This window comes from Panthera tigris, chromosome A1 (assembly GCF_018350195.1).
Source record: "Panthera tigris isolate Pti1 chromosome A1, P.tigris_Pti1_mat1.1, whole genome shotgun sequence".
Taxonomy (NCBI): domain Eukaryota; kingdom Metazoa; phylum Chordata; class Mammalia; order Carnivora; family Felidae; genus Panthera; species Panthera tigris.
In genome coordinates this window covers 24,071,424-24,096,035 of record NC_056660.1, presented here as the reverse complement: position 1 = coordinate 24,096,035, position 24,612 = coordinate 24,071,424, and the positions used below count along the sequence as shown (strand labels likewise).

At 44.4% G+C, this 24,612-nt stretch overlaps 1 protein-coding gene across 4 annotated transcripts in view; it reads left to right on the top strand.

Annotated features, from left to right (window-relative positions):
• The window catches only part of LRCH1 (leucine rich repeats and calponin homology domain containing 1), a 201,417-nt gene extending 188,235 nt beyond the window's left edge, over nt 1-13,182 (top strand). For 2 of the 4 annotated variants that reach the window (XM_042971474.1, XM_042971545.1), the window contains exon 19: nt 10,695-13,182. In XM_042971474.1, coding sequence (XP_042827408.1) covers nt 10,695-10,805 — 111 coding nt within the window. In that variant the 3' untranslated portion in view covers nt 10,806-13,182. Of the gene's footprint in view, nt 1-2,297; nt 5,434-10,694 lie in introns of those variants that run through there. The other 2 variants (XM_042971612.1, XM_042971672.1) reach the window with 2 other exon arrangements.
• Nucleotides 13,183-24,612: the final 11,430 nt, after the last annotated feature.

The following is a 24,612-nucleotide window of genomic DNA, read 5'->3' as shown; positions in this document are numbered from 1 at the left end:
TCACACTTTTCTTGAATTAACCTTGGCAGTTGTGACTTCTGTTCTTTGTAGTGGGAATTAGCATCCACACTTGCCTCTGAGGACTCTGAGTGTATTCACTGTGCCTTTCAAATGCCTTGCAGTAATTACTAATGCTCTGTCCTACAGGGTGAAATTTTGCCTCTTTCCATTTTCTTCCTTTTTAGTATTTTCCTGTTTTAATTCCAAGAGAAAAAAAATGCACAATCTCTAAGTGCCGCTCATTAAGACTGTAATTTGGTAGGCACAGGATCAGAAAATTCATTTCCCCCAGCGGTTTCAGCCCTGTTTCCTAGCACCGCGTCCTTGAGGAGGTTGCTGTGGCAGTTTGGGCTGTGGGACGTGGGACAGAATCAGAGCACAGGTCTCAGAGGACCCCAGCAGCCCACACTCCACATGTTACGGTGATTCCAGTTTTTGCCTACCAGACAATCTTAGACCCATGCCTTTTCCTTTAGAGATCACAATTTAGTTTAAACCAAACACCATGGACTGTGAGTCTAGGCCCTACCCACTTTAATCTGAAATCTGAATTAAGCCCCGAATCTGTGGCATCACGAAATTAATTCCAGGACAAGAAGAATGGTCTGTGTAGGCTCCCCATGCGAGAACTGTGCTACTCAAGAACACTGTAAGGACTATTCGATTCAAGTTCTTGGAGGGCATTGCTGGGGAGCAGACCAGACATTTTCCCTAGGGTTCTGGGAAGGGTTTTAAAGCATAGACTGGAGGTAGAATGATTTGCTTTTGCTGTGGAAATACCCACTTCTGTGAAAATTCACATTTCAGTTTGTGGACGCCTTATGTCTTACGTCTGCTTTGCTCAGATTTCACTGGTTCAGCACACCATTGCAATAGAGAATTCTTATTGCAATAACACGTCTTTCCTTAGATGTTTCCCCATCTGCTAATCCTTGACCAGTGTCTCTCTCCCAGTGAAATCAAATCTATGTGTAGATGTTTTAATTCTTTGGAAAGTAACAGCAGTAGCTTGATTCCTCCGAATCCACTGAGAAAAGCTGCATGATCTGAATAGATGTAACGTGGCTTACTGTCTTTAAAAAGTCTTAAGAACAGCATCTTTACCTTCATAAATTAAAATTAGAATGTTTTTAGTCTTATCCATCCTGCTTGATATTATAGCATTTCTTTTCATCTGAGGGCATCAAGCTGACTTCAGAGGATGTAAGACAGCATCTTTATCTTAGAAGCTTTCAGTTGCTCTGTGATTTGCATCTGCTTAGCAATGAGGCTAAAATAAAGGGGAAAACTGTAGCAAAGTATGATATAAAATATATATCGTATATATGTTTTTAAATGCTTTGCCAGACTTGAAATAAAGCTGCATTTATGAACTATATCTTAAATAGTTTCAATTCTTGTTTCATTTGGACACAAAACTACTTTCATGTTGACATATCAGTCGTAATCCGTTATAATCACTGTTAATGTTAATCTGTAGTCCTTTCCAGTTCAGGAAGTCATTGTATCGGGAAACTGCTTCCTGACAAGAGCAGATATTTGGAGGCCAACTCAGAAGACCCGTGCCCTACCATACGTGTTTAGTGATGAATAAATTTACATGGTTATCCCACGTGGGGGGGTGCACTTTTAGTCTAACCGCACATCTAAGAAGCCTCCTTTAGACTTTTGGTTTATGTGTGACTGCAAAAACATGAAATTTAACGTGCTTTCTGACACATGTAGGAACACAGGTAAAACCAGAATTCCCCGGAGTCTATCAGTAACCCTAGAACAAAAATGAATTAGGTGTATGTGTTACCTTTCAGAGAGGAGTACTTAATATTCACTGAGTCTTCATAAACCAGGGTGAAAAAAAAAATACATTGAGAATGGTGAGGACAGGTGGGGATTCAACTTGGAAGCTTACGTTTTGCCCTGAGGCGAGGTTATGTCCTGAATGTCCCTAGTGAAAAGCTCTTATTTCTATGCCATTGGTGAGCACGTGATACCACCTGGCTATTAAAACTGTTTGGACGCCAGTAACATCCAATTGAAGAGCGTGCTGTTCCTTAGTAGTGGCTTTGTGGGTGAAGGATTTCCTTGTGCTACTTGCATAAAACACTTTGGGTATGCTACTTTGTTTTGTAACCGGTTAAAAAAATCTTTGGTGGAATGGGTTTTACCTGCTTGAAATAAGGGGTGAGTCTTGCCATTTGCCAGTAACCAAAAATGTGTGCTTCTTTCCAGCTGTTCTTCCGTGTAGTTTTAATTGTACGCACTGTCTCTTTCTGTTCTAATGGCTGCCCACGGAATAGGCCGACCTCTGCTCTCCGTATGACATCCTGCACTTGGACTTCCGTCACATTCGAAAGACTGTTGACACTCTGCTGGCCCTTGGGGAGAAACCCCCACAACCAACTTCTGCCCTCCGCTCCAGGGACCTTATAAGCTTCTGTCTTGTCCATATTCTCTTTATAGTGCTGATCTATATCACTTACCGCTGGAATGCTCTGTCCGCATAACGTGTGCATGTGCATCCAAACAAACACTCTGCTGTGTCACCCTGAGCCATCACAGGGCCCTTCCTCCCTCTGAGCCTCTGCCTTGCCAGCTTCCATCCCTGTCATCTCTTTAGTAGTCTCTCGAGTTTTGAAGGGAACGCTACAAGTCAGGTTTTCCCAAGGCACAGACTTTATAGAGTGCAGTTCCCATTAAATAATCTCTCTCGCTTCCTAAAAACCAGTGACAGCAGAGTGTATCGAGACCTCATGCTTTCTCACTCACATAGCTGCCCTGGGTAGAGTGGAAGAAGATGCCAGAACAGGAGCAGAGGGGATTTAGGATATGGAAGTCTTTCCTTTGGGTCAGTGTCAGATCCTAATTCAGGAATGGGCAGTTGAGGTGTAGTGGAGCCACCTTGCAGAGAAGACAGGAAATCAGCATTTTGGGCCCAATTCGGTCTAGAAAAGTCTTTAATAATACCGTTACTGACCAAGTTGAAAAATACCGTCAGTGAATGACTGCTTTGCCAGCCATTCAGTTGGTTTCCTCCCTGTTTCCCTCAATGGGAGTGTTGCTGCCCACTTCTACCCTGAGGTGAGAAAAGCTACCCTGAGCAAGCCCCTCTGCCCTGCTGCAGGGGAAGGAGCTGTGCAGCGCGGGGCTGGGGAAGGAGGGGCCATTGCTGTTAGAGCGCCACCTGGAGGATTCACTTGCACATCACTTCCCGCATAGTTTTACGTAAAACTTTTACTCCTTGCTAGGTCTACCCTGAGGCTCTTAGAAAAGCGTTTTCCAGAAGGGATTTCTATTTTTAAATAATGTAATGGGTCGTTTTGCTTTTTTGCTGCATCACATGATAGCTTCAGGTCAAGAACGTGATGGATTTGACTGTATTTGTTTTCAAATAAAGCCATGAGTCATGGAACATTCTTGGTCTGAGGACGTGGGTTACTATGGCAGAAGCCAACAATAAGATTGCTCTCATTTTAGCAGAATGTAGTTTCCCTAATGACTTGACATTTCCATTTAACCTTCTGTTTCCAGTGACATGAGCAAGCTGCTTCTATTCCTAAGTAAGCTTACAGGATTATATATTAACTAAATCTGCTTTTGGAGCAATGTGATTGATCAGTTTGTAACTAAGAGAAAAAAAAAAAACAACACACATTAGAATCTTGTCTCAGCCAAGATATTCCTGGTTCTGGGATTTCTGTTTCTAATATGAGAACGCCCTGCTTGAGGTTTGGACAGTTTCTCCTCTGCTTCATTACACATCTGGGTGCCACGTACTATTTCTTAAATTTGGGGGATGATGACATTAACTTCCTCAAGATAAATTTCTAGTTCACGGAGATGCGAAGAGTCTCCATCCATGGCTACTAAGAAGATAATTTTAGTTTTCTGAACGTGTCCATGAATCCAGGGGACTTGAGAATATGGAAAACCCACATAGTGAGAAGAGTATATTTATAAATCTTTTTTGTTGCTAAATCAAGTCAGATTTTCTAACCGGAAGCACTCTTCCCTCAAAGATAGCTCTTCCCTCCTGATTTTGTGTGGACTCGTGAAGTACAGGGTATGCGGAAGTTGTCTAATGAAGCTTGGTTATGTAGAAACAACCCACAGATGTACCGAATTGCTTCTGGTACCCTTCAGCCTGTAACGCAATGAAACCCCTTTGTGCAATGTCTCATGAGCACCCTAAACCCTAAGTTGCTTAATAAACACATTTCAAGTGATTTCTTCCAGGTTTTTATCAGCCCATCGATACACTGATTTGCCCACCTAGAACAGCCTTTGCTTTTCCATCTGGCTCTACCTTGCACTGACGCTGCCCTGTAATGATCACTGTTGTTTGGTTTTTTTCTTCTTTGGGAGGGGTGGGGGGCAAAAGGGAAGAAGGGAGATGACTTACAGGGGGGGACTTGGAAGAAAATCCTATCAATCAAAACGGAGTAGAACAATCATGTGAGATCAGATTTAATTTTTGGTGCTGAGCTGACATCATTCTCTGGCTCTGTCCATATTTCAATTCTGGCCTCAAAGGTTCTTTGGATGTGCTTTCATTTCTCCTGTCATTAATGTATCTGTCCCCTGACGTGCTGCTCCTCTTGGGATCTGTTGAATGGCATTTTTTTTTTTTTTTTTAAATCAGGAGGCATAGTAACTAGCAGAACACAATTAATTTAGCCCTTTAGGCAAAACTTTGAATGAACTGTCTTGCCCATTGTCAAGCTGTTCATTTCTATACAGAATATTAAGCCCCCCCGTGGTTCTTCCCCAGAGTACCCGCACACCAACTCATATGCTCTCGTGATGCCTGCCGTTACAGTGTGACCGGGGATGCAAACTGACATGCTTGTCGTCTGAGAGCTGGTTGGGGATTTAGTTGTGTGATTTGTACGTGCAATCCTAAATTTCCTTCCTCACACAAGAAGCACCATTTTCCTAGTACTTCCTTCCAATGCCTGCTAAAGAGAACCAATTATTTATGTTCTGTCTTTGAAATAGAAAGATCTATTTGAAATAGAAGGTTCTCTTTCTCCAGCTGCCCCAATTGATGGCAGCTTGCCACTCAGCATTAGGATTTCCACAGTGTGTCCCAGCTAATGTGCTCTTCATTCCTTCTATTTATGGATTCGTAATTTGTAAGTGGCTCACAGTTCTGGGGAGAGACACCTATGAAATGGGGCTGGGGGAGAGGCGCTGTAGAACTCCAAAGTTAGACAACTAAGTAGGAGTTTCATCAATGAGAACAGGTAAAAAAAGGCACTTGATATCCTGATACCATTTATTTGTAAGAAATTAAATTTAGTGCGAGGGTCGTCTAAAATCCACACTAGTCCCTGTCATAAGATCAAAGGATTTTTACCTTACAGGGTAAAAGGAATGGACAGTGGATTAAAATTTCAATCCAATGGCTTTGGATTGAGTGGAAAAATATTTTAATCCCCTTTTAAGAGATTCTGCGTTTTTAAAAAAAATTGTTTTAATGTTTATTTTTAAGACAGAGTGTAAGCAGGGAAGGGGCAGAGAGAGAGGGGGATACAGAATTCGAAGCAGGCTCCAGGCCCTGACCTGTCAGCACAGAGCCCAGCGCAGGGCTCGAATGCCCATTGAGATCATGACCTGAGCCTAAGTCAGACGCTTAACCAACTGAGCCTCCCAGGCGCCCTGGAGATTTTAGTTTTTAAGATTAGGCTTCAGGTTTTGAAATTAGTTCTCAATAAAAAATCAGATACATAGAATGTGTGCTTTTTTTCTTTGAGACTATCGGGGTCCAGTTCCTTGGCTTTTCACTGCGATTTTTATTTGTGCCTGTGTTCATTCATTCATTCCTCAATATTGAATGAGCACTCTTTGAGTAAGGCTGTGTGGTAGACCTGGGGGATAAAAAGGTGACCATGATACATGACCCCCGTCTTCGAAAATCTTGCAGTCGAGACCAGGAGCCAGCAAAATTTTTCTGTAAAGTGCCAGATTGTAAATATTTTATGCTTTGTGGGCTCTACAATCTGTTACACAAACTACCCGGTCCTGTTGTGGTCTGGAAGCAGCCATGGATGACTCCTACATGAAGGGGCGTGGCTGTGTCCCCATAAAACTTTGTTCACAAAAACAGGCTATGGACTGAATTGGCCCACAGGCAGTGGTCTTTGGAGCCCTGATCTAGTGGACAAATAAAATGGAATTCAGTGTGATACGAGATTCTGCAAAGCACAAGGCAGGGAATCGGACCCTGATGGGTAACGGTCTGTGAAGCCTTCTTGCCCTTGTGCCATGTACCCTGCGACCTGGAAGAGGAATAGCCAGATGAGGAGGGGGATGTGTTCTGCGGAGGTGAGAAAAGGGGCGGATGTGTGTGGAGAAAGAGGCGTTCTGGAGGGAGGAAGCACTGAAAGATGGCCTGGCTGGAAAGCAGGGAATCAAATGAGTGACGAGATGCCCTCTCAGTCTGTAAGGGTTTAACGTGGTCTCCCTCTTAGTTGGACGACACTGACCCTCCTGAGCAGGAACTGGAAACTCTCTCAGTGTGAAAATAATGCACACAGTTTTGTAGGTTCACTCACTTCAGTGCCAGGAACCTGCATGTGAGCAACAGACTGAACGATGTGGAATCTGCTGATGTAAATGACTTTGGTTTAGTCAAGCGGCTGGCCTGGAAGGAGGCATGCGGCCATTTGGGAGCACAAGGAGCTAGAGAAAGAGGACAGCCAGGCAGGGCTGTTCCCATGAGGCGTTTTCGGCCAGGGCACGATCGATGTCTGTTTCTGTCTTTGAAGAGAAGCCGAACGAGGATCCCCACGTGATGTTGAATTTGTTGGGGGTTACCGCGATAGGACTCCGAGGGTCTAGAGGCCTCTTCCTGTCCCAGGGGCCGCAGATGCACCATACTCCCCCGTTGAAGGAATTTCTGGGAAGGAGCTTGGTGTTGTAGAAGGAGCCCCAGCTTTGAGATGAGACTCATCTTCAGATCCTGGTTCCGGTACTTAAGAGCTGTATGACTTTACCAGAGTTACTTAAACTCTACGTCCCCATTTTCCCATCTGTAAAGTAGAGGGATTATACCCACCTTGCACAGTTGTCATAAAGAATTAAGCGATGTAAATCTGTAGCATTGGCACCAAGCCTGTAGGAAGGGGCCCGGGAAGCCTTCCTAAGGTAACATTTAGTCTTTCTGGCTTGCCTGCCTTTTCCAGCCCTATTTGCTGTGGCTCCAAAAAGAGCTGGATGAGGGGATGTGAGGGAACCTTACTGATTCCTCCATGGGAGAAGCAGCAGCAAGCACGCGTTCTTCGGAGGGGATCAGAAGCATATTTCTGTAAGATACTGCTTCATGACTCTGCTCTGTGCTTTGAAAGGAAACACAGCAATGGTGCCACATTCTCAAGAAGAGCCACTAGGCTTCTCTAACAGTGAAATTGAAATGCACTTAAAGTTCGTGTAAATGTATAGTGATTCCCGCTTTAAATCCATTTTAGACCGGTTTCGGTGGCCCTTCTCTGTCCCTTCGGACCCAGCCATAACTCTACGGCAGTTCCTTCCCCATCTCAACTTCTAGGTCACTTCAGGGACCCTCTCCCCATGCCCCCATGGACATGCAGTGGCAGGTCCAGTGTGTGGAAGATGGCCTTCTGGCCTTCCTTGCTGTCCTTGCTCAGCCTGTCAAGCAGTGCCTCAGCTCATAATTCCATCAGTCTTCACCCCAGTCCTGTGATGATTCAGCCTGAACTGCCATGTTTTTGTTTCTACTAGCTCATGCCAGTCTTCCTAGGTTACCACCAACTCCATCCAAGTAATCTGAGGGCACTTCCGGGTTTCTTCAGGGCATGTGAATGAAAGGAGAAGAGGCAGGAAGGATGTGAAAAAGTACCTTTTTCTGTCTCCTGTTTACTTCTCATTGCCAACTGTAAGGGTGGAAGGGAGAGCCTTGGACTCTGCACCAGGTTTAGGAGTGAGGAGACCAGGAAGTGAGAAAAGACCAGGGAGAGAAAAGACCAGGAAGTGAGACCAGGAAGTGAAAAAAAGACCTGGGAGAGAGGGTGAAGCGAACTCAGCCTGTGATGTCTGCAGAAGTCCTGTCAGCAGGAGGCTGAGACCTCAATACTTTCCCATCCCTGTGTCTCTGGAGCCCCCAGCCTTTCCCAACCATGACCTCTAGCTTGGAACCACTCTTTAATGGGACCAGGGCAGTCATGAATGGAGACATGTTGAATCTTAAGCAGGACTTAGGATAAGGCACGTAGCCCCAGAAAAGCCATGTTGTACACAGTTTAGACCCTATGGAAATATCAGTACTTAAATTCAGGAACATTTAGGACTAAACATAAATAAACACTGTGGTCAAGAAGCAAAGTGTCTTTCAAGATGGCCTCGGTCATATGCTTCCTTCTAAGATTTCTATTTGTGTTCCTCACCTAGTGTTCAGTTGATCTCTTACTGTTTTTCTCAATGATTTATTGAGCTTATGTGTCATATAAAACTCTTTGTAATTTGATGCAAATATTTTATTTAGAGTTTGTTTATCTTTTAATTAGCTTGTTTTTTTTTTGACACATAGAGGCTTTAAACTTTAAGGCATAATCATTTGTTTCTATCTTTTGTGATTTTTATACCATTTTTTAGCTTAGATAATTTTCCATTTATTTACAAGAGAAAATGCTAAATATTCATGTCTGTTTTATTAGGAGAGGTGTTTGATTAAAAAAAAAAAAGTTAACACTTTAGGGGCACCTGGGTGGCTCAGTCGGTTAAGCATCCCACTTCAACTTGGGTCATGATCTCATGGTTGGTGAGTTCAAGCCCCGCATTGGGCTCTGTGCTGACAGCTCAGAGCCTGGAGCCTGCTTCGGATTTTGTGTCTCCCTCTCTCTCTGCTCCTCCTCCGTTCGTGCTCTGTCTCTCTCTCTCTCAAAAATAAACATTTAAAAAAAATTTAATGATTAAAAAAAAAACAGTTCTTTAATTCATTTCAAATTGATTTTAGCATATGGTGTAAATAGAAGACTTTATTTTTTCCCCAAGTAATACCTTGTATCAGGTGCTTAACCATAATAGTGGCCATTTGTGATTTCCTACAAAGGCAGATGTCAACTTATGTGCTGTGGGGATCATAAGAATGAAGTAAATACACCCCTGCCCTTGTGGAACCGATCTTAGCAATGAAATGCCAGATTGGGGTGATTTCACAAGCCATGGCAAATGGTGTCAGGGAAGGATATACACTGATGTCCGGCTGTGGCATGCCCATCCTGTCCTAGTGACCGCTCCTGACTCCCAGACAGAACCTCCCATCCTTTCTCAGATTGGCATGTGGCTACTAAGTTGGCCAGCAGCATAAACCTGCACACCCACCTAATATGCCATTGACAAGATAATCCTATTATGATACAGATCAGACACATGAAATAATGGTTGAAATTGTGCTTTAAAGAATCAGTTGTCCTGTGTTGACATGTGGCCATTTCTTAAGACCTGGTGCCAGAGAGAGTCGGAGATACTCTTAATTTACCACAAGTTAGGGAAGGAGATAGGGATAGGGGCAAAAAGGTGGTTGAGAGAGTGTAGGAAGATGACATTTGCAGACAGTGGAACAAATTACTTGCGATGTCATGGCATGTTCTTTAAAGACCTTTCTGAGGACAGAATGCCTGTATCTGTGGTAATTTATGGGGAGTCCTGCACCGAGGAAGTAGGAGGATCTGGTTCCTCAAGCACAAATCACATGAGACGCAGCAGAATTGTCCAAGATCCTGATTGGCTTCATGTTAAACACTGTGTCCGTTGCCTGGGGTGTGATGCATGTGCCATTTAAACTGCCCTTAAAAACACAGCCATTGGGCTGTGGAGAACATACCATGATCTGGTAGACAAGAGGGAGTGTTTGCTGTGGATTCTTTCCCTAGCCAAGGAGACATACTCAGCAAGGAGATTCCCCTCATTCCCCGAGCCAAATGACAAAGGTTTGAAATTATCTTGTGTTCTTTTGTAAACTGTTTGGTTGAGCATGCAAGGTTCTCCCCATAAGGAGTGATTTGTGTCGATTATTTTCCTTGACTCACACGTACTGGCCATTTCCCAAGAGCAAAAATACAACATGAGGAAGTAACAGGACATTCGTGTCTTTGACAGTTTTACGAAAGAGTCTTAAAAGAGACACTAATGAAGGCTGTGGTTAAAATTACTTATTTACAAGGCTCTTGATAAACCATGAAGAAAGGATAATAGTCCACCAGCATGCCTCCATTTCAGAGATCACAGCAAATAAAATCAAGGTTTATGGTCATTATAACGGTGCATGGTCAGTGTATAAATGAGTATATTAGTTCCCTTAAAATGTGTGAGAAGCTACTGGCAATTTGGCTTTATAAGAATGTAAGCTAATATATTCTCGGTGTTTGGTTTCCACCTGACTCTCTGTAGCTCAGTTATTTAGCATAACGTTTTTTAAAATGTTTGGGTCTATTGCATATTTCAGAATGATTGGGAGACTTTCTGGAACGACCTTCACTTGTGAAAAATCAGTATTTTCTCTGCAAATACAGAAAAGATCTTTGCCAATGGGTTGAAAGCAAGGGAGAGAGCACAGTCTGAGGCGATCAGACAGGCATATGTCAGAGCTCAACTCAGCTCCTGTCAGTGGTGTCCTAAGATTTTATGATTATGTTGCGGTCATCTAAAAATTGATGTTTTGTTCTTCTCCCTTTTAGGAAAAACTGTGTCTACCCCATCACATCCTTGAAGAGAAAGGCCTGGTCAAAGTGGGCATTACTGTTCAAGCATTACTAGATGTAACGGTAACGAAGTCTCTGTTCACATGAAACCAGCTCCTCTCCTTTGGGTCGGTTCAGACTCGTCTCTCGTCAGAGATCCTGAACTCTGCTCTCAGCACCTGTTCCTCCTACCCTCCCGCTCACTACCTGTCAGTTCCCTGGCTCTAGTTGCATTGAAGGGAGGACATAAGGGAAGATGTTTCTGCCTTTCAGAACTGACCTCCACTGTTAAGATATGAGAGAGATTTACCTTAAAGCCAGTGAGGGAGCTGTCTGTGAAGAACTGAGCAGCACATCGATGCCTTTTACAACCTCCTTCCATCCCTACGCTCACCTACTGCCATTACCGAAACACCAAGCACAACCGTTTTTGCAACAAGACGCATTTGTTTTATTCAAACCAAACTTCTTGTGTATTTGGTGGGGGGAGGGGGGGGGAACTCAATCAGGTTTTTCACCACCAAATTTTTCAAGACGTTTCTTGAGACCATTGCCTTTTAAAAAACTATTTTCGACATACAAAATATTTATATAAATATTATTTATTAGTGAGTTGTTATTTCATCCTTTGGATGCAAATTGTAAATTAGGAAACTATTTTATTACTGCTTTTTTGTGGTTAAACACTTTATTTTAATATTATAAATATTGAATTATTTTCTATGCTCTTTGGTGTGCAGTAGTTGTAGGTCTCAGTAATCACGTTTTCTGGTGTTTGTGACTCAGAAACAAACAAACAAAAAAATTAAGCCAAAAAACAGGTGCTTCTGTGACAAGAACTGTTTTCTGGGGAGGCATTATTTCCACTTCGGTTCATCGAACATTGGTTTTATTTATATTTCTGCATTCCATCCAGTTTCCTACATTCCAGCAGCCCTGTTGTCCTCTCATGTAACGAACTGACTGAAATCGAGAGAGCACCCCAAAGTTATCTGTAAATAGCTGTGATGGAAAAAAAAAGGCACATTAAACTTGAAGATGAAATGTGAACAGTTATTTTTTTGGATTCAGACTTATTTTGCTATGCACAAAACATTCACGTTTTAACACAGAGAAGTAGTAAGTGTTAGCATCGTGCGTCTTGAAGTATAATTTTGCACTGTAACTTGGGTAATGAAAGAAAGTCTAACGCCAAAGGTAAATAATCAGGAAATGGCATCGGAAAGTGGAGGTAATAAACAGATGTATTGTTTAACCAAAAAGCTTCTTGAAGGACGGCTCTGACCGAGTGAGCCAGAATTACACACAGCACATAGGGCCCGGATCAGGAAACCAGCACTTCTTACCACTGCCAGTCTTAAGGGAGGAAACGATTGTGAGAAAAGCAGGCGTGCTCACTTTATTGTAATTTAGTTGGTGGCTTCCAGAAAACGCTGCAGGATTCACGGTCTCTGGCGTGAAACCGCACAAGTGAGTTAGCGAGTTGGTGGGGCAGCCGCATGAACACCCAGGCAGGTGCCGGAGAAGGTTAGGTAAGTGGCGTTTGGAGACGGAGTAGCTTAGAAAGGAGTGAAAAGTAAGTTCGATCAAAGCACGACTAGAGAAGAGCCAGCGAAGGCAAGGGAGCTGTGTTGGTTGGAGAGATTCACATAAGGCTTAACAGACACAAGCACCTATTTGAGGCCGTTACGTGCACGTGCACTCGCCCATCCCAGCCCTTCATCTTCCGAAGTCTCGTGGAGGCTGACTGCAGCTTCGCCTCCGTGAAAAGCCATTGTAAGTTTTTAGAGCAGCGGCAGCCACAATTCACAAGACAAATACGAGGGTGAACACAGAGCAGAGGATACCGGGACGATGGTGTGCATTGAACCGCGGACTGACTGCCGTCAGTCAATGCCAGCATCTGCCGTGGGCAGGATGGAGGGGTTATGGAAAATGGTCGTTTGCATTGGCAGCTAGCGGTTATTTCCTGTCAAATAAATGTACTGTGCACTTTAACTTAAAAGATGTTTTAATATTTTCCTGTACTGCACAAATACGTGTTTTATCGAATAGCATAATGATGTAAAAAAGACGTTTTGGACAAAGAGCGTATTCAATGTAAACAACAGGCCAAGGTCGATACAGAAATAGGAACTTAGTTTGCTGCACCTTGACGGGCATTCAGAATGCAGGGTCCTGAGATATTTTTTTACGTGTATATATTGGCAACATGAAGCTCTGTAATCCTTGTTCTGAGAGGGTTTTTTTTCCCCCCAAAATTAAAATATTTCTTTGGATATTCATCTTCAGTATTTTTCTTAAAGTTGGCTGTATAATACAAATGGCTTCAATACTTTGTGCAATGGCTTTTTTTCTTTTACGTGCAGTCCTTGTATGGCTAAGACGTCTTCAAGATCCTTGTACACTGTTTATATGTGCAATAAAATGTGCGTGGCCAGCTGAGAGTCCCTAAGTGGACAGAATGTACATAGTGCGAATATCCTCTCTTTTATTATTTAACAGTCATTAAAACTTTGAATTTGTACAAACCATCTTCTGACTGACTGACCCATCTGATGCAAAGGTTGATTGTAGTCACAAAAGAAATCCTAGTGTGTCATTGCTGAAATAGATTGTAGCAATTATGTAGTATATATGTATGAGTGTGTGGATGTAATATATATTGTTTTTGACAAGTTTTTTCTAAAAAAAAATTTTTTTTTAATGTTTAGTTTTGAAAGAGAGAGAAACAGCATGGGCAGGGGAGGGGCAGAGAGGGAGGAAGACACAGAATCCCAAGGAGGCTCCAGGCTCTGAGCTGTCAGCACAGAGCCCGATGCGGGGCTCGAACTCAAGAACCGTGAGATCGTGACCTGAGCCGACGTCCGCCGCTTAACTGGCTAAGCCACCCAGGCGCCCCTGACAAATTTTTTTTTCAAACTAAAATCTTCCCTGGAAGCGCAGAGCACTTCAAGCAGAGTTGCTATGAATGAGTGGGAGTGGGAGTGTAGACTCAGGACTCTCCACCTGTCTCTTGGGTGGCAGCTCCAGAAAGTGTCACTGAGGAAGCCTGAAGGTTCTGGTGGGTGTTGTTGAACCACAGCCTCCAGCCCTTTCTCCTCAACTGCCCCCTGTGGAATGTGACCCACAGAGAGCTGAGTGGCTGCTGTGAGAACACCTCCCACAAATCCAGGCCAGGGTTCTCCCACGTGAGCAGCCTATCTCTGGTAGACGTGCAGCTGCCTTGAGGAATTCCGGTGAGAACAGTGGCTGGTCGTGTCCGTCCGCTCGTCCCAACCACACACAACACGCGAGACCGACAGCCTAAGCAGGGACCGGTGTCAGGGTCTCCACGTTTAAGATCTATTTCTGCCGAGTCGAGAAAACCGACGCATGGCCCCCCGCGTGCCGATTGGGGATGTGGCTCCTGTGCCGGACCTCGAAATCGTAGCTCTCTTAGGCTTCTGCACGTGATGCGGGACCAGCACTCATGGACTCTGTGCGTTGTAAGTCAGCTGGAACAACCGGAGAATGTGTGAGGGGCAAACGAAGGCGAGGCCACGGGAACGGAGCACCGGGGGGCCTGGCAGGGGCATCCGCGCCGTGCAGCCATGTGGCATTGGCCACAACTGGGGACGGTCCCAGAGACCGAGTCCTGGCCAATGGCCACCTCAGGGGCGTCCCAGTGCTTCCTGGGTGTGTCTGAGAAATCCAGGCAGCAATGACCCCGGTGGGGCTGGTTAACTAACCTCCCAGCTTTCCCAGGAGGGCAGCTAGCAGAGCCCAGATCCAGGTGAGTCTGGTCTCTGGGGAGGTATGATGGGGGGGCGGGGGGTGGTTCTCTTAGGACCTGGTAGTCCTTGAGTGTGGGGCGTGTGTCGGAAGCAAGGCCCACTCTCAGCCGCTACCTTTACTCCTCACGCTCACACGCTTGTGGGCCACCTTAATGGTTACTATTTATTGAGTGGCTACTGTTTGGGGCGAGCGTTTTTTTTCTGAACTGTAAGCTCCCTTAAAACAAGGCCGCTTGTTGTCTGTTTTGTTCTCTGCTGATCCCCCCATTGCCTGGAACAGTGCTTGTCCTATAGGAGGCCCAAAAAGATGCCAGTGAGGAGAATTAATGAACCCTGCATACATTATTTCAAAAACTCTTGCCAAAATGCTACCAGGAAAGAACTGTGGACTCCTATACTCCCGTACTACACGCATCCGGTAACTAACCCTGCCTCCTATGCTGTGAGGTTTTGTGGTTCTTACCTGACATTGCCCACGTGGCTGTTGGTTCAAAGAGCAGCCACCTTATTCAAATTGAGCACTAAATCTCTTCCCCAAGATTTTAATTCTTTTCCCGACGACAGGAGACAAAAGACATAAAACCTGGAACAGACCCTGAGGTTAACACTGGCATTCAGAGAGATGTAGGGACAAGAAACAGGGAAGAAACCCCTGAGGTTTGCACTCCTGGCTCCAGTAGGAAGAGCCCGGAATTTCTAGAGCTTGGGTAGTCAACCCCTCCCTGAGTCCTTTCAAGAGGCTACGACTGTATAAAATCCATTTAAGTTGGACTTCCATCATTTCTAATTAAGACTACAAACTAGTAAGGAAAAGACAAGACCGGGAGCCTTCAAACAGCTTGTTCAAGCTCACATCAGGTGAGAAAGAGCAAGGCAAGGTCAAGTTCAATTGTAAGGCATGTGTCCTGTTCACTGTACAGGAGGCATCCTGGCAGAGCTGACCGACTAGAGTTTCTAGAGTTAAAAAAAAAATGACTATGATGCTTTCAATGTTGCCAACAAAATTGGGATCATCTAAACAAGAGTCCAACTGGCTAAATCTAAATACAATTTTTTTTTGCCATAAAAACAAGAACAAAAGAAACACCTGTGGCTGTGCTGGCAGCACGTATTTTGGCTATGCTTAGGATTTTGGAGATACAAAAGAAAGTATATATTCATGGGATAAAACTTGATAAGCTGAGCCTTTTGGGACCAGTTTTAATGCCAGTAGCTAAGACAGATCAAGGCCAGGAAAAGAGGTTTACAAAACAGGTAGAGCACAGAGGAAGCATTCCTCACATTGAAATGAGGTCTAGGAAGAAGTTTCCAGTTTCCTCGCCATTTCTGTTTTTTTTTTTTTTAATTTTGGAGTTTTTTTTCTTCTGTTTATCGAAGTGATACAGGTTCATCATAGAAACTTTGGACAGTATGAAGAGATTGGCGAAGGTCACCTGCAATCCTGTCTTATAGGAAACTGTTAAACTTTTGAAATATTTTCTTTGAGACATCCCTATGTATTTTTATACAGTACAACTTTACGTACTGTCTTTTTTCCTTTGTTAGTACCAGAGGATATGCGTTTTCCCCAGGATAGTATTATTTGCTGAAAGAAAAAATGGGGATTCACTGAACAGCCACCAACAAGATATTTTAGAAGCCTCCTCTAGAAGAACGTCCAGTTCCTAGAGTCATGTGGTCTTAGGTGGGCAATACCTAAAAGAACTGGACAGACCCTGAAATAGAGAGAAGGGCCCTTAGGTCTTTGATGGACACAGGGAGGCTGCAGGGGGATTGATAACAAGGTAGGGCTAGAAAGGGAAGGTGGCCAGCAGGGGGCGCATTCTCAAGCCACCCCACAATGAAAGACTGAAGTTCAATCCTGGAGGAAGCTCTGGGAAATGGTACAGAACATCTAATACCTCAGGATTATCCTGGCCAAACTCTCAGGAGGTATTTATATCCACCCCCAAAACTCCTTCAAAAACATGCCTAAAAATGCTTAATAAAATAAATGTATGCGCATATCAATGCTTTGGTTATATAAGAAAATAAGGAAATCCCCAGATTCTCCAGTTCCCTCCCTCTGCCCCTCCCCGGCCCTCTCTCTCAAAAATAAAAAATAAACATTAAAAAAAAAAAAGGGGCACCTGGATGGCTCAGTTGGTTGAGTGTCAGACTTCAGCTCAGGTCATGATCTCACAGCTGGTGAGTTTGAGTCCTGCATCAGGCTCTGTGCCGACAGCTCAAAGCCTAGAGCCTGCTTTGGATTCTGTGGCTTCCTCTCTCTCTGCCCCTCCGCTGCTGGTGCTCTGTCTCTCTCAAAAATAAATAAAGATTAAAAAAATTTTAATAAATAAAAAGTTACTTTACCTGTGTTCCCCTCTTGTGGGTCTACCTGATAGAAATGACCAATAGGCTAAGTTTTTCCTAAATTTCAATATACATCAGAATCTCCTGGGAGAGGGAGCTGGAGACCAGAATATCAAAATGAAGGCGACGCCATGATGGTGCTGGGAGAACAGGTCCATCATCCCCTTGACCAAGATATGGTGTGTTAACTAGTGGGCACTCCGTGACAGAGACAGATACATGGGCCCTGTCAAGGTGGGTCCTGAGCGGGATCTGAAGCCTGCAAAAGCCAGCATCCATAGGGGGCTGTATCTCCACTGAGAGGATAGAGGGGGAAAAAAATTAGCCTGTCTACAAAGAGAGATGTCAAGGAGAGTAGCCAATCCTCGGGCGAGAGGAAGTGGGAAAACAGCAGCTCCTGTGATGTTGTTACTACAAGCCTCATCTTCCATAGATTCATGCTTTGAATTCCCGGTGCAGCTGTGGTCTGGGAAACCCCGAGATGAAGAGTATTTACTTACAGCGTCTCAGGGTGTTCACACCCCGGGACACCGAGGAGAGGAAAAAGCAATCCCTTGCTGAAGCAGGCCCCACAGATGCCCCGGGATTACACCCAACCGAGCGTGAGCTTCCTGTGCAAAATCGCAAAAGAGGTTCTGAAACTTGAAGCCTGAAAGGTTTCTACTTAAATGTAGTGGTGAGACTCAATGTGAACTGGCGGGAGGCTATTCAAGTATTTATTTATCATCTTAGTGTGGTGTTTAGAAGACGGCAAATACAACACAGGAGAGGCAACGGAGAGATGGTACTTGAGAACTTTCTGAAACTGAGAAAGCATTTGAATGGTTGGATTCAGGACACACCACGAATTTCAGGCGGGACAAGTGAGGATACATGTATACCTGTCGTGAAGGCGGAAAGACCAGGTGACCCTGAAAGTGAAGACAGGAGCCCAGACTTCTTCATTCTGCCTTCTAGTGGATGGGTGCTCCACTCGTAAAGGTACTTGAGGAGGACCATCTAGACAGGTAGGGAGAACCCTCCACCAGCAGTACTGGAAATCTGTGTCACCATACAGCCAGGGCTAAGCCAGCTGTGTCCGACCAGAAGATCTGAAGAAGTACACCTGTCTGTGGGCAGAGGACCCTGTCCTGGCGAGCAGGTCTGGAGCTGAGTTTTGGTGCATTATGCGAAGCGTTATTGAGAATGCAGGACAAATGTCTCCAGGAAGACAGTAAAGAGGTCTTTTCTGACAAGGTCCAAGAGGTGATGAGACCAGAGGAACGGAATGCAGCTAACAGTTGAAAATCCACCTGACCAGCCTCGGAGCTTCTCGTATGCTGGACTTGAGGTCAATTGGTTCGGCAACACTCATGAAAACAAAACAAACTAAAACTGCTGAGGATTTATAGAGGGCGGCGGGCACAGACTCAGTAGTATTTTATAAGATCACAGGGTGTAGGGTAGAGGTGGGATTGGGAAGGAGAAGCAATGGTGGGTAGGCAGTCTACTTTCCACTGTGGTTACAATGCCCAAGTACTTGGCCAGCAAACTCCCTAACAACTACCATTTTTCTCTGAGAGGTAAAAGAAAGCTTTTGATCTCTTGGAATGTGATCGCCACATAAATACCTGTTACAGTCACTGAAGCTGGGGATGGGGGCAGAGGGAAAGACGTGCCTACTGCCCGAGGAAGATTCCATATAGGTAGACTTCACCTTCCCCTCAAAATACTGTCTACGCTCCTGTCCTCCCCAGTCCTTAGTGAATGTTCTTCAAAGAGTGTTCTATAAACAGTGCTGCAGTGCAATCTCCATTAGGGCAGGGGTCTGTGTTTGGTTTACTACTGTATCCTCAAGGCCTAGAACAGTGGCTGATACATAAGAGGTGTTCGGTAAATATTTGTTGAGCATATGAGCGAACAAATGCCTTCAATTTCTGTTCATTTTCCCTTCTATCCTTATCACTCTATTGAAAACACTCATCATAAAGTCATGGGTCCCGTCCCTATGGCTTCTTCCTGTATAGGGAAGCATAAGGGATGGTTGACCACTTGCTTCTTGAAACCCAAGAATTTTCTTCTGATGACATTTTAATAAATGTTTATTTATTTAAGAGAGAGAGAACGCACTTAAGTGGGGGAAGGGCACAGAGAGAGAGGGAGAGAGAGAATCCCAAGCAGGCTCTGCATTGTCAGCAGAGCCCTTGACCATTCTACTCTCAGCCCTTCCTCTGCTGCCCCTCGCCCCTGACCAAATATCTACAATAATAAAAATAAGCTACAGAGCTAAAGCCTTTACTTGGGTTATTTTATTTGATCCTCACCATGGCCCTAGGAGTAGGCCCCATTATGGTCATTCCTCTTTTACTCTCCTGAGTGTGACAGGAGGTTGTAGTGGGGCTCTCTCTATCCCAGTTCTGACAGAGGTCCCCAAGTAGTGGGCACTCTGTTCGGCCACCTTCCAAAGGGAGGCGCTAGGCCATCTGCAAAGGGGATGCCAACCCAGCTCTGTCCAACACCCCCTGTGAAGGGGAGGAGAAGAGCTGAGAGACCAAGGGTTTTCGGAGAAAGTTGTGGGGTGCGGTGCACTTCCCCGGCCTTGCCCTGTCATGGGAGATGGGCAGCTGGTCTACCTCCTGCCTCGTCACATGGGCACACAGGGAGTATTTGGAAAGCCTGATGGGTGCTCCCTGGAGTCTTTGACACAGGGGCCCAGCGTCTGAGTCCTGGCCTGTGGGGTGGCAGGACGGAGAGAGGGGCCACGCTGGGAAGGAACAGTGCTCCTCTGGGGTGCAGCACAGGACACAAGCTTCTCCAAATGCAGTCTCCCTTCCCCCTGCACGAGGGAACTGCTCTGGAGATAAGTTCTTGGGGGGGGGGGGGAATGGGCCATGGCTGCAGCAGAAAGGCTGTGGGGGGGAAACGCACTGTGAAATCCCTCAGCACGCAACAACTGAGTAAGGCTAGAATATTAGCAGGATTATCTCCGAATTCATATTTTAACAAAACGTTCATTCCGACAGCTGGGATACCCCCTCTGCATGATGCAGCACGTTCAGGCTGGATTAGCCTACATAAGACCAGAATGTTCTACAGTCCATCAGGCCTTATCTGTATTTGATAAAAAAATGAGTCATTTGCCATTTTCACTGGAAAACTTTATTTTTTCGTGTGTGGTCTACGGTCATTGTCCTAATCAAAACACTGGGTGGCAGTATTTTTACTGAAATGATTTCATAAGCGCCCCGAAAGGAGTAGGTTTCTGTCTTCTGAGAAGAAGAAAAATCCTACTTCACCAGCAGTGAACAAAAAGGCAGTCCACCATCAGTCCACCACCCGCACAGCCCGTGCTGAAGATTCCAACTCCAGATGCAATGTTTACCCACATACACACACACAGACACACATATAGCACACGCAGATGTGCGCGCGCGCGCACACACACACACACACACACACACACACACAAGCCAGAACGCCATGCCGGAAATACTATCTTGATGAGTTAAAAGAAAAGTCTGTTGCCTCATCTAGTTCTCACCTCCATGCCCCACTTTGAATGGTACTTGGATCTAATAAACCCGATGAGATGAAAATGCTAATACATTTGACTGGTTGAGTATATACACCATTGTCATCCAAACAAAGGCGCTGCTGGGGTTCTGTTCTTTACATTCTATTGCCAGGAAGTGAAGTGCTCATTAAACACGGCCAGTGCCAGGCTGACACCTGGTGCCAAAGGGATAGGAATGAAATTGGAAATTCAGTGCTCTTGGACTGGATTCCTGGTCTCCGGCCAAATACAACAAGGGTGTACATTCCCTTTATTTTATCTCTGAAGACCAAAAGGACATCTGCTCCTGGACTGGCTGGGGCTGCACAAAGACCCGCAGAAGTTTACAAAACTATGTTCTCCTGGAGGAAACGATTGTATATCTACCGCCAATCACTCTAGGTACAGGGTGATTGCGCAGCTGATATTCGGTGTGTTGGTCTTCACAATCGTTTACTCAAAAAGTTATGGTGGGGGGATTTTAGGGGGAGAGATCTCACACATGCCGCACGCATCTACGGTATGGGTAACTATTTCCATGTCATTGCACGTATTAGCATGCCAGTAGGTTACAGAAATTATAAAGCATGCACAAAAATATACGCTTTAACAGGAGGGGAATGAACTCAAAATAAGCATAGACAGAAGCTCTTATGCACCCTCCCAAGATAGCACGCCTCATTTTGGAGGTCAGTGACACTGATGTACCTGGTCACTAACATCTGGATAGGATAATGGTGATTTCAAAGGCCATCTTGTTCGGCTATGCTCCACAGCCCTGTGAGTTAAACAGCGTAGGAGCTCTTGTCCACCCCATTTGCAGACGAGCCATCAGTCCCAAGGTATCTTATAGATGCGGGAGTAATGTAAGGTTTTCTTCTTCTGAAATTCTCACTGTGTCACAGAGTAAGTTAAGATAATTCTACTTTTTTTGCGTTTTTGAATCAGAATTGAAATTCCCGGGAGTATAAAGAAAGTAGAAGGCATGAAGTTGTGTTTCTGGGCCTTGACACAGCTGGGTGTAAACACTGTTTGCTCTTTCTGGCTTTCCACATTTATTAAACATTAAGGTTTAAAATTAACGTTTTACAACCCCAAATATACACATGTAACTTCCGTTTGTAAAAATGTCAGTCATCAAAAATAAAGCCCTTTGACTATCATCTTCAATTCCGAAGCTCTTCTTTTTTCCCGGAAGTAATGGCCATTTATTTTCATTCAGACCTTTTCCCATGACGTATTTGTACCTTTGGAACATATAACACATTGTGTCGCTGGTTTAAAAACATAACAGTACTGAATTATGTGCATTGTTCAGCAGCTTATTTTTATTCGTAAACACTTGGGGCTGTTCTCATATTTTCTCCACTGACAAGCAATGTTGCAATGCAGGGCCTGGCCGGGTCTACTCTGGGTCGTGTCTCCCCACGAAGCTGCTGGGAAGTCATTTTGCAGCACCGTACGTGGAAGCGTGCCTGTTTTCCTCACCGACTTGAGACACCACCAACCCCCGAATTGGTCTGCAGCAGGATTTCTTTGGTCCACTGCACTCTTCTGAGTCCAAAGCTATTTTCATTATCGCTGCTTTCCAACGTGTCTTGACATCAGGTACACCAATTTGTTCTTTTTCAAGAAAAAAGCGTATTCTTCCGTATGAATTTTATAATTAGCTTGTCAATTTCCATAGAAAGCATTGAGATTTGGGTTAAGGCAGCATTGCATCTATAGATTACTATGGGGTGTTTTAATACCTTTACAATATTGAGTCTTCTGTGCCATTAATATATTGCTCTCCATTTGTTCAAGGTTTACTTTACTAAAGACCTTGTACAACTCTTGCTCGGGTGATTTCTAGGTACTTTCGTTCTTCGTTGCTGCTCTGAATGGGATCATTTTCCTTTTATACTCTTTTGTTAGATTATTGGGGCGACTGGGTGGCTCAGTCGGATAAGCATCTGACTTCAGCTCAGGTCATGATCTGGAGGTTTGTGAGTTCGAGCCCCCCGTCGGGCTCTGTACTGACAGCTCGGAGCCTGGAGCCTGTTTCAGATTCTGTGTCTCCCTCTCTCTCTGCCCCTCCCCTGCTCACGCTCTGTCTCTCTCTGTCTCTCAATAATAAACGTTAAAAAAAAACCATTAAACTTTTTTGTTAGATTATTTATAAGCTGATAGGAAAATTATTAATTTTGAGATGTTGATCTTCATTTGAATACTTTGCCCCCCATCTTGAACACAGCCGCTGCTTCTGTCCTCAGGTCACCGGTGCTCCTGTGGCCACTGCTGCTACTTGATTTGCTCCATCACTTCCGCTCTCCTCACCAGGAAGCACCACCAATCGTATGTCCTTTCTTCACCCAAACCGATAAAATGAAAGCTTTAAAACAACAACAACAACAACAACAAAAAACCCGACACGTGGCAGTTTTGTTTTAATAAAGTGATTTTGGTTCCAGAAGTTTCTTTTTTTTTTTTTAATGTTTGTTTGTTTGTTTAGAGAATAGGAAGGGGTGGAGAAAGAGGGAGACAGAGAATGTCAAGCAGGCTGCGTGCTGTCAGCACAGAGCCCGATGCAGGGCTCTATCTCACGAACTGTGAGATCATGACTTGATGTGAAATCAAGAGTTTCACTCTCAACCCACTAGGCCACCCAGGCGCTCCGGTTTCAGGAGTTTCATAAACCAGTGTAATCTATGTTGTATACGCTGTGTTCATCCAGTGTGCCCAAATGCAGATCTGCAATTTTCTGATGAGAATATGCAAAAAGGTTGCTTGGCTAACTTGGAATGTGTTTATGAGCTCTACTATATAAAATTCATGTCTCTTTGTCACAGCGTACAATACATACATATTAAAAATATTTTTAAGATGTCAGCTTAGAATTTTTCCACTGTAAGATTTCGTGAAATAGTTTTATTTAAACTCCACTTGCATGTTCAAAATCGGAGACATCATGAGCTGGTTTTTTGAGGCCTCACATATTACATATTACCTTCACTTCTTAGTGGTTTCTAAGTGAGATATAACATTACTTGAATCTGTAACTGATGTGGCCACTGGAAATTTTATCTCCCCAAATAAGTGTCCTTTGTGTAACGTTGGAAGTTTTTCTTCTTCTTGCAGTATATTTATGATCTCGACAGAATAACTACTTAATGCATTTTTTAGGGTAAACTTCACAAAATAACACATATGAAAAAATGTACAAACCTTTTTTTAAATTTTTTAAATGTTTGTTTACTTATTTATTTATTTTTGAGAGAGAGAGAGAGAGAGAGAGAGCGAGCATGCTTAGGGGGAGGAGCAGAGAGACAGGGAGACATAGAATCCGAAGCAGGAAGCAGGCTCCAGGGTCCGAGCTGTCAGGACAGAGCCCTAAGTGGGGCTTGAACCCACGAAGTGTGAGATCATGACCTGAGGTGAAGTCCATGCTTAACTGACTGAGCCACCCAGGCACCCCCCCAAAGTGTATAAATCTTAAAGTGTATGCATTTTCAGAGTGAACACATGCACGGAGCAAGCACCCAGATAAAGTAAGAGAGCCTCACCAGCTCCCTAAATGCCCTTTCATGCCAACTTCCCATCACCTCTCCCAAGGGCCCGCCCCTCCCCTGCTAGGGTAACACCACCCCGACTTCGAACATCATGGATGGGTTTTGCCCAGCTTGGAAACTTACATGAGATGTACAAAACGATTTACACAGCCTATGGGTTTTGTTTTTTTTTTTTTTGTCTAGGTTCTTTTACTCGGTATTATGTTTGCAACCCCTCCATGTTGCACGCTCATTTTCACTAATGTAGCATATTCCACTTCTGAATATACTCCAATTTTACCCCTTCTGTGTAGGTGGACATTTGGATTGTTTCCAGATCGTGGCTATTACGAGCAGTGCTGCTAAGAACATTCTCATACGGGTTTCGCATGCCCTTGCTTCTCTACCTCGGGGGGAATCGCTGGGGAGGAACACGCGTGTTCCACCGCGGCAGACTGGCCAGCTCCACGCCCACTGGCGGACTACCACACAGCCTCGACAACACTTGGGGTTTCTGCCGTCCTAACCTTAGCCCTGCAGGTGGGTGTGCAGTAGTATTTTATTGTAATTTTTATGTGCATTTTCTTGGTCCTAGGAAGTTAAGCACATTTTCATGGGTTTATTAGGCATACTTACATTCTGTTTCGCGAACTACCCATTCGAATCTTTAGGCCATTTTCCTGTTGGTTTCCATCTTTTTAAAAAAAGGAGCTCGTGGGAGCTCT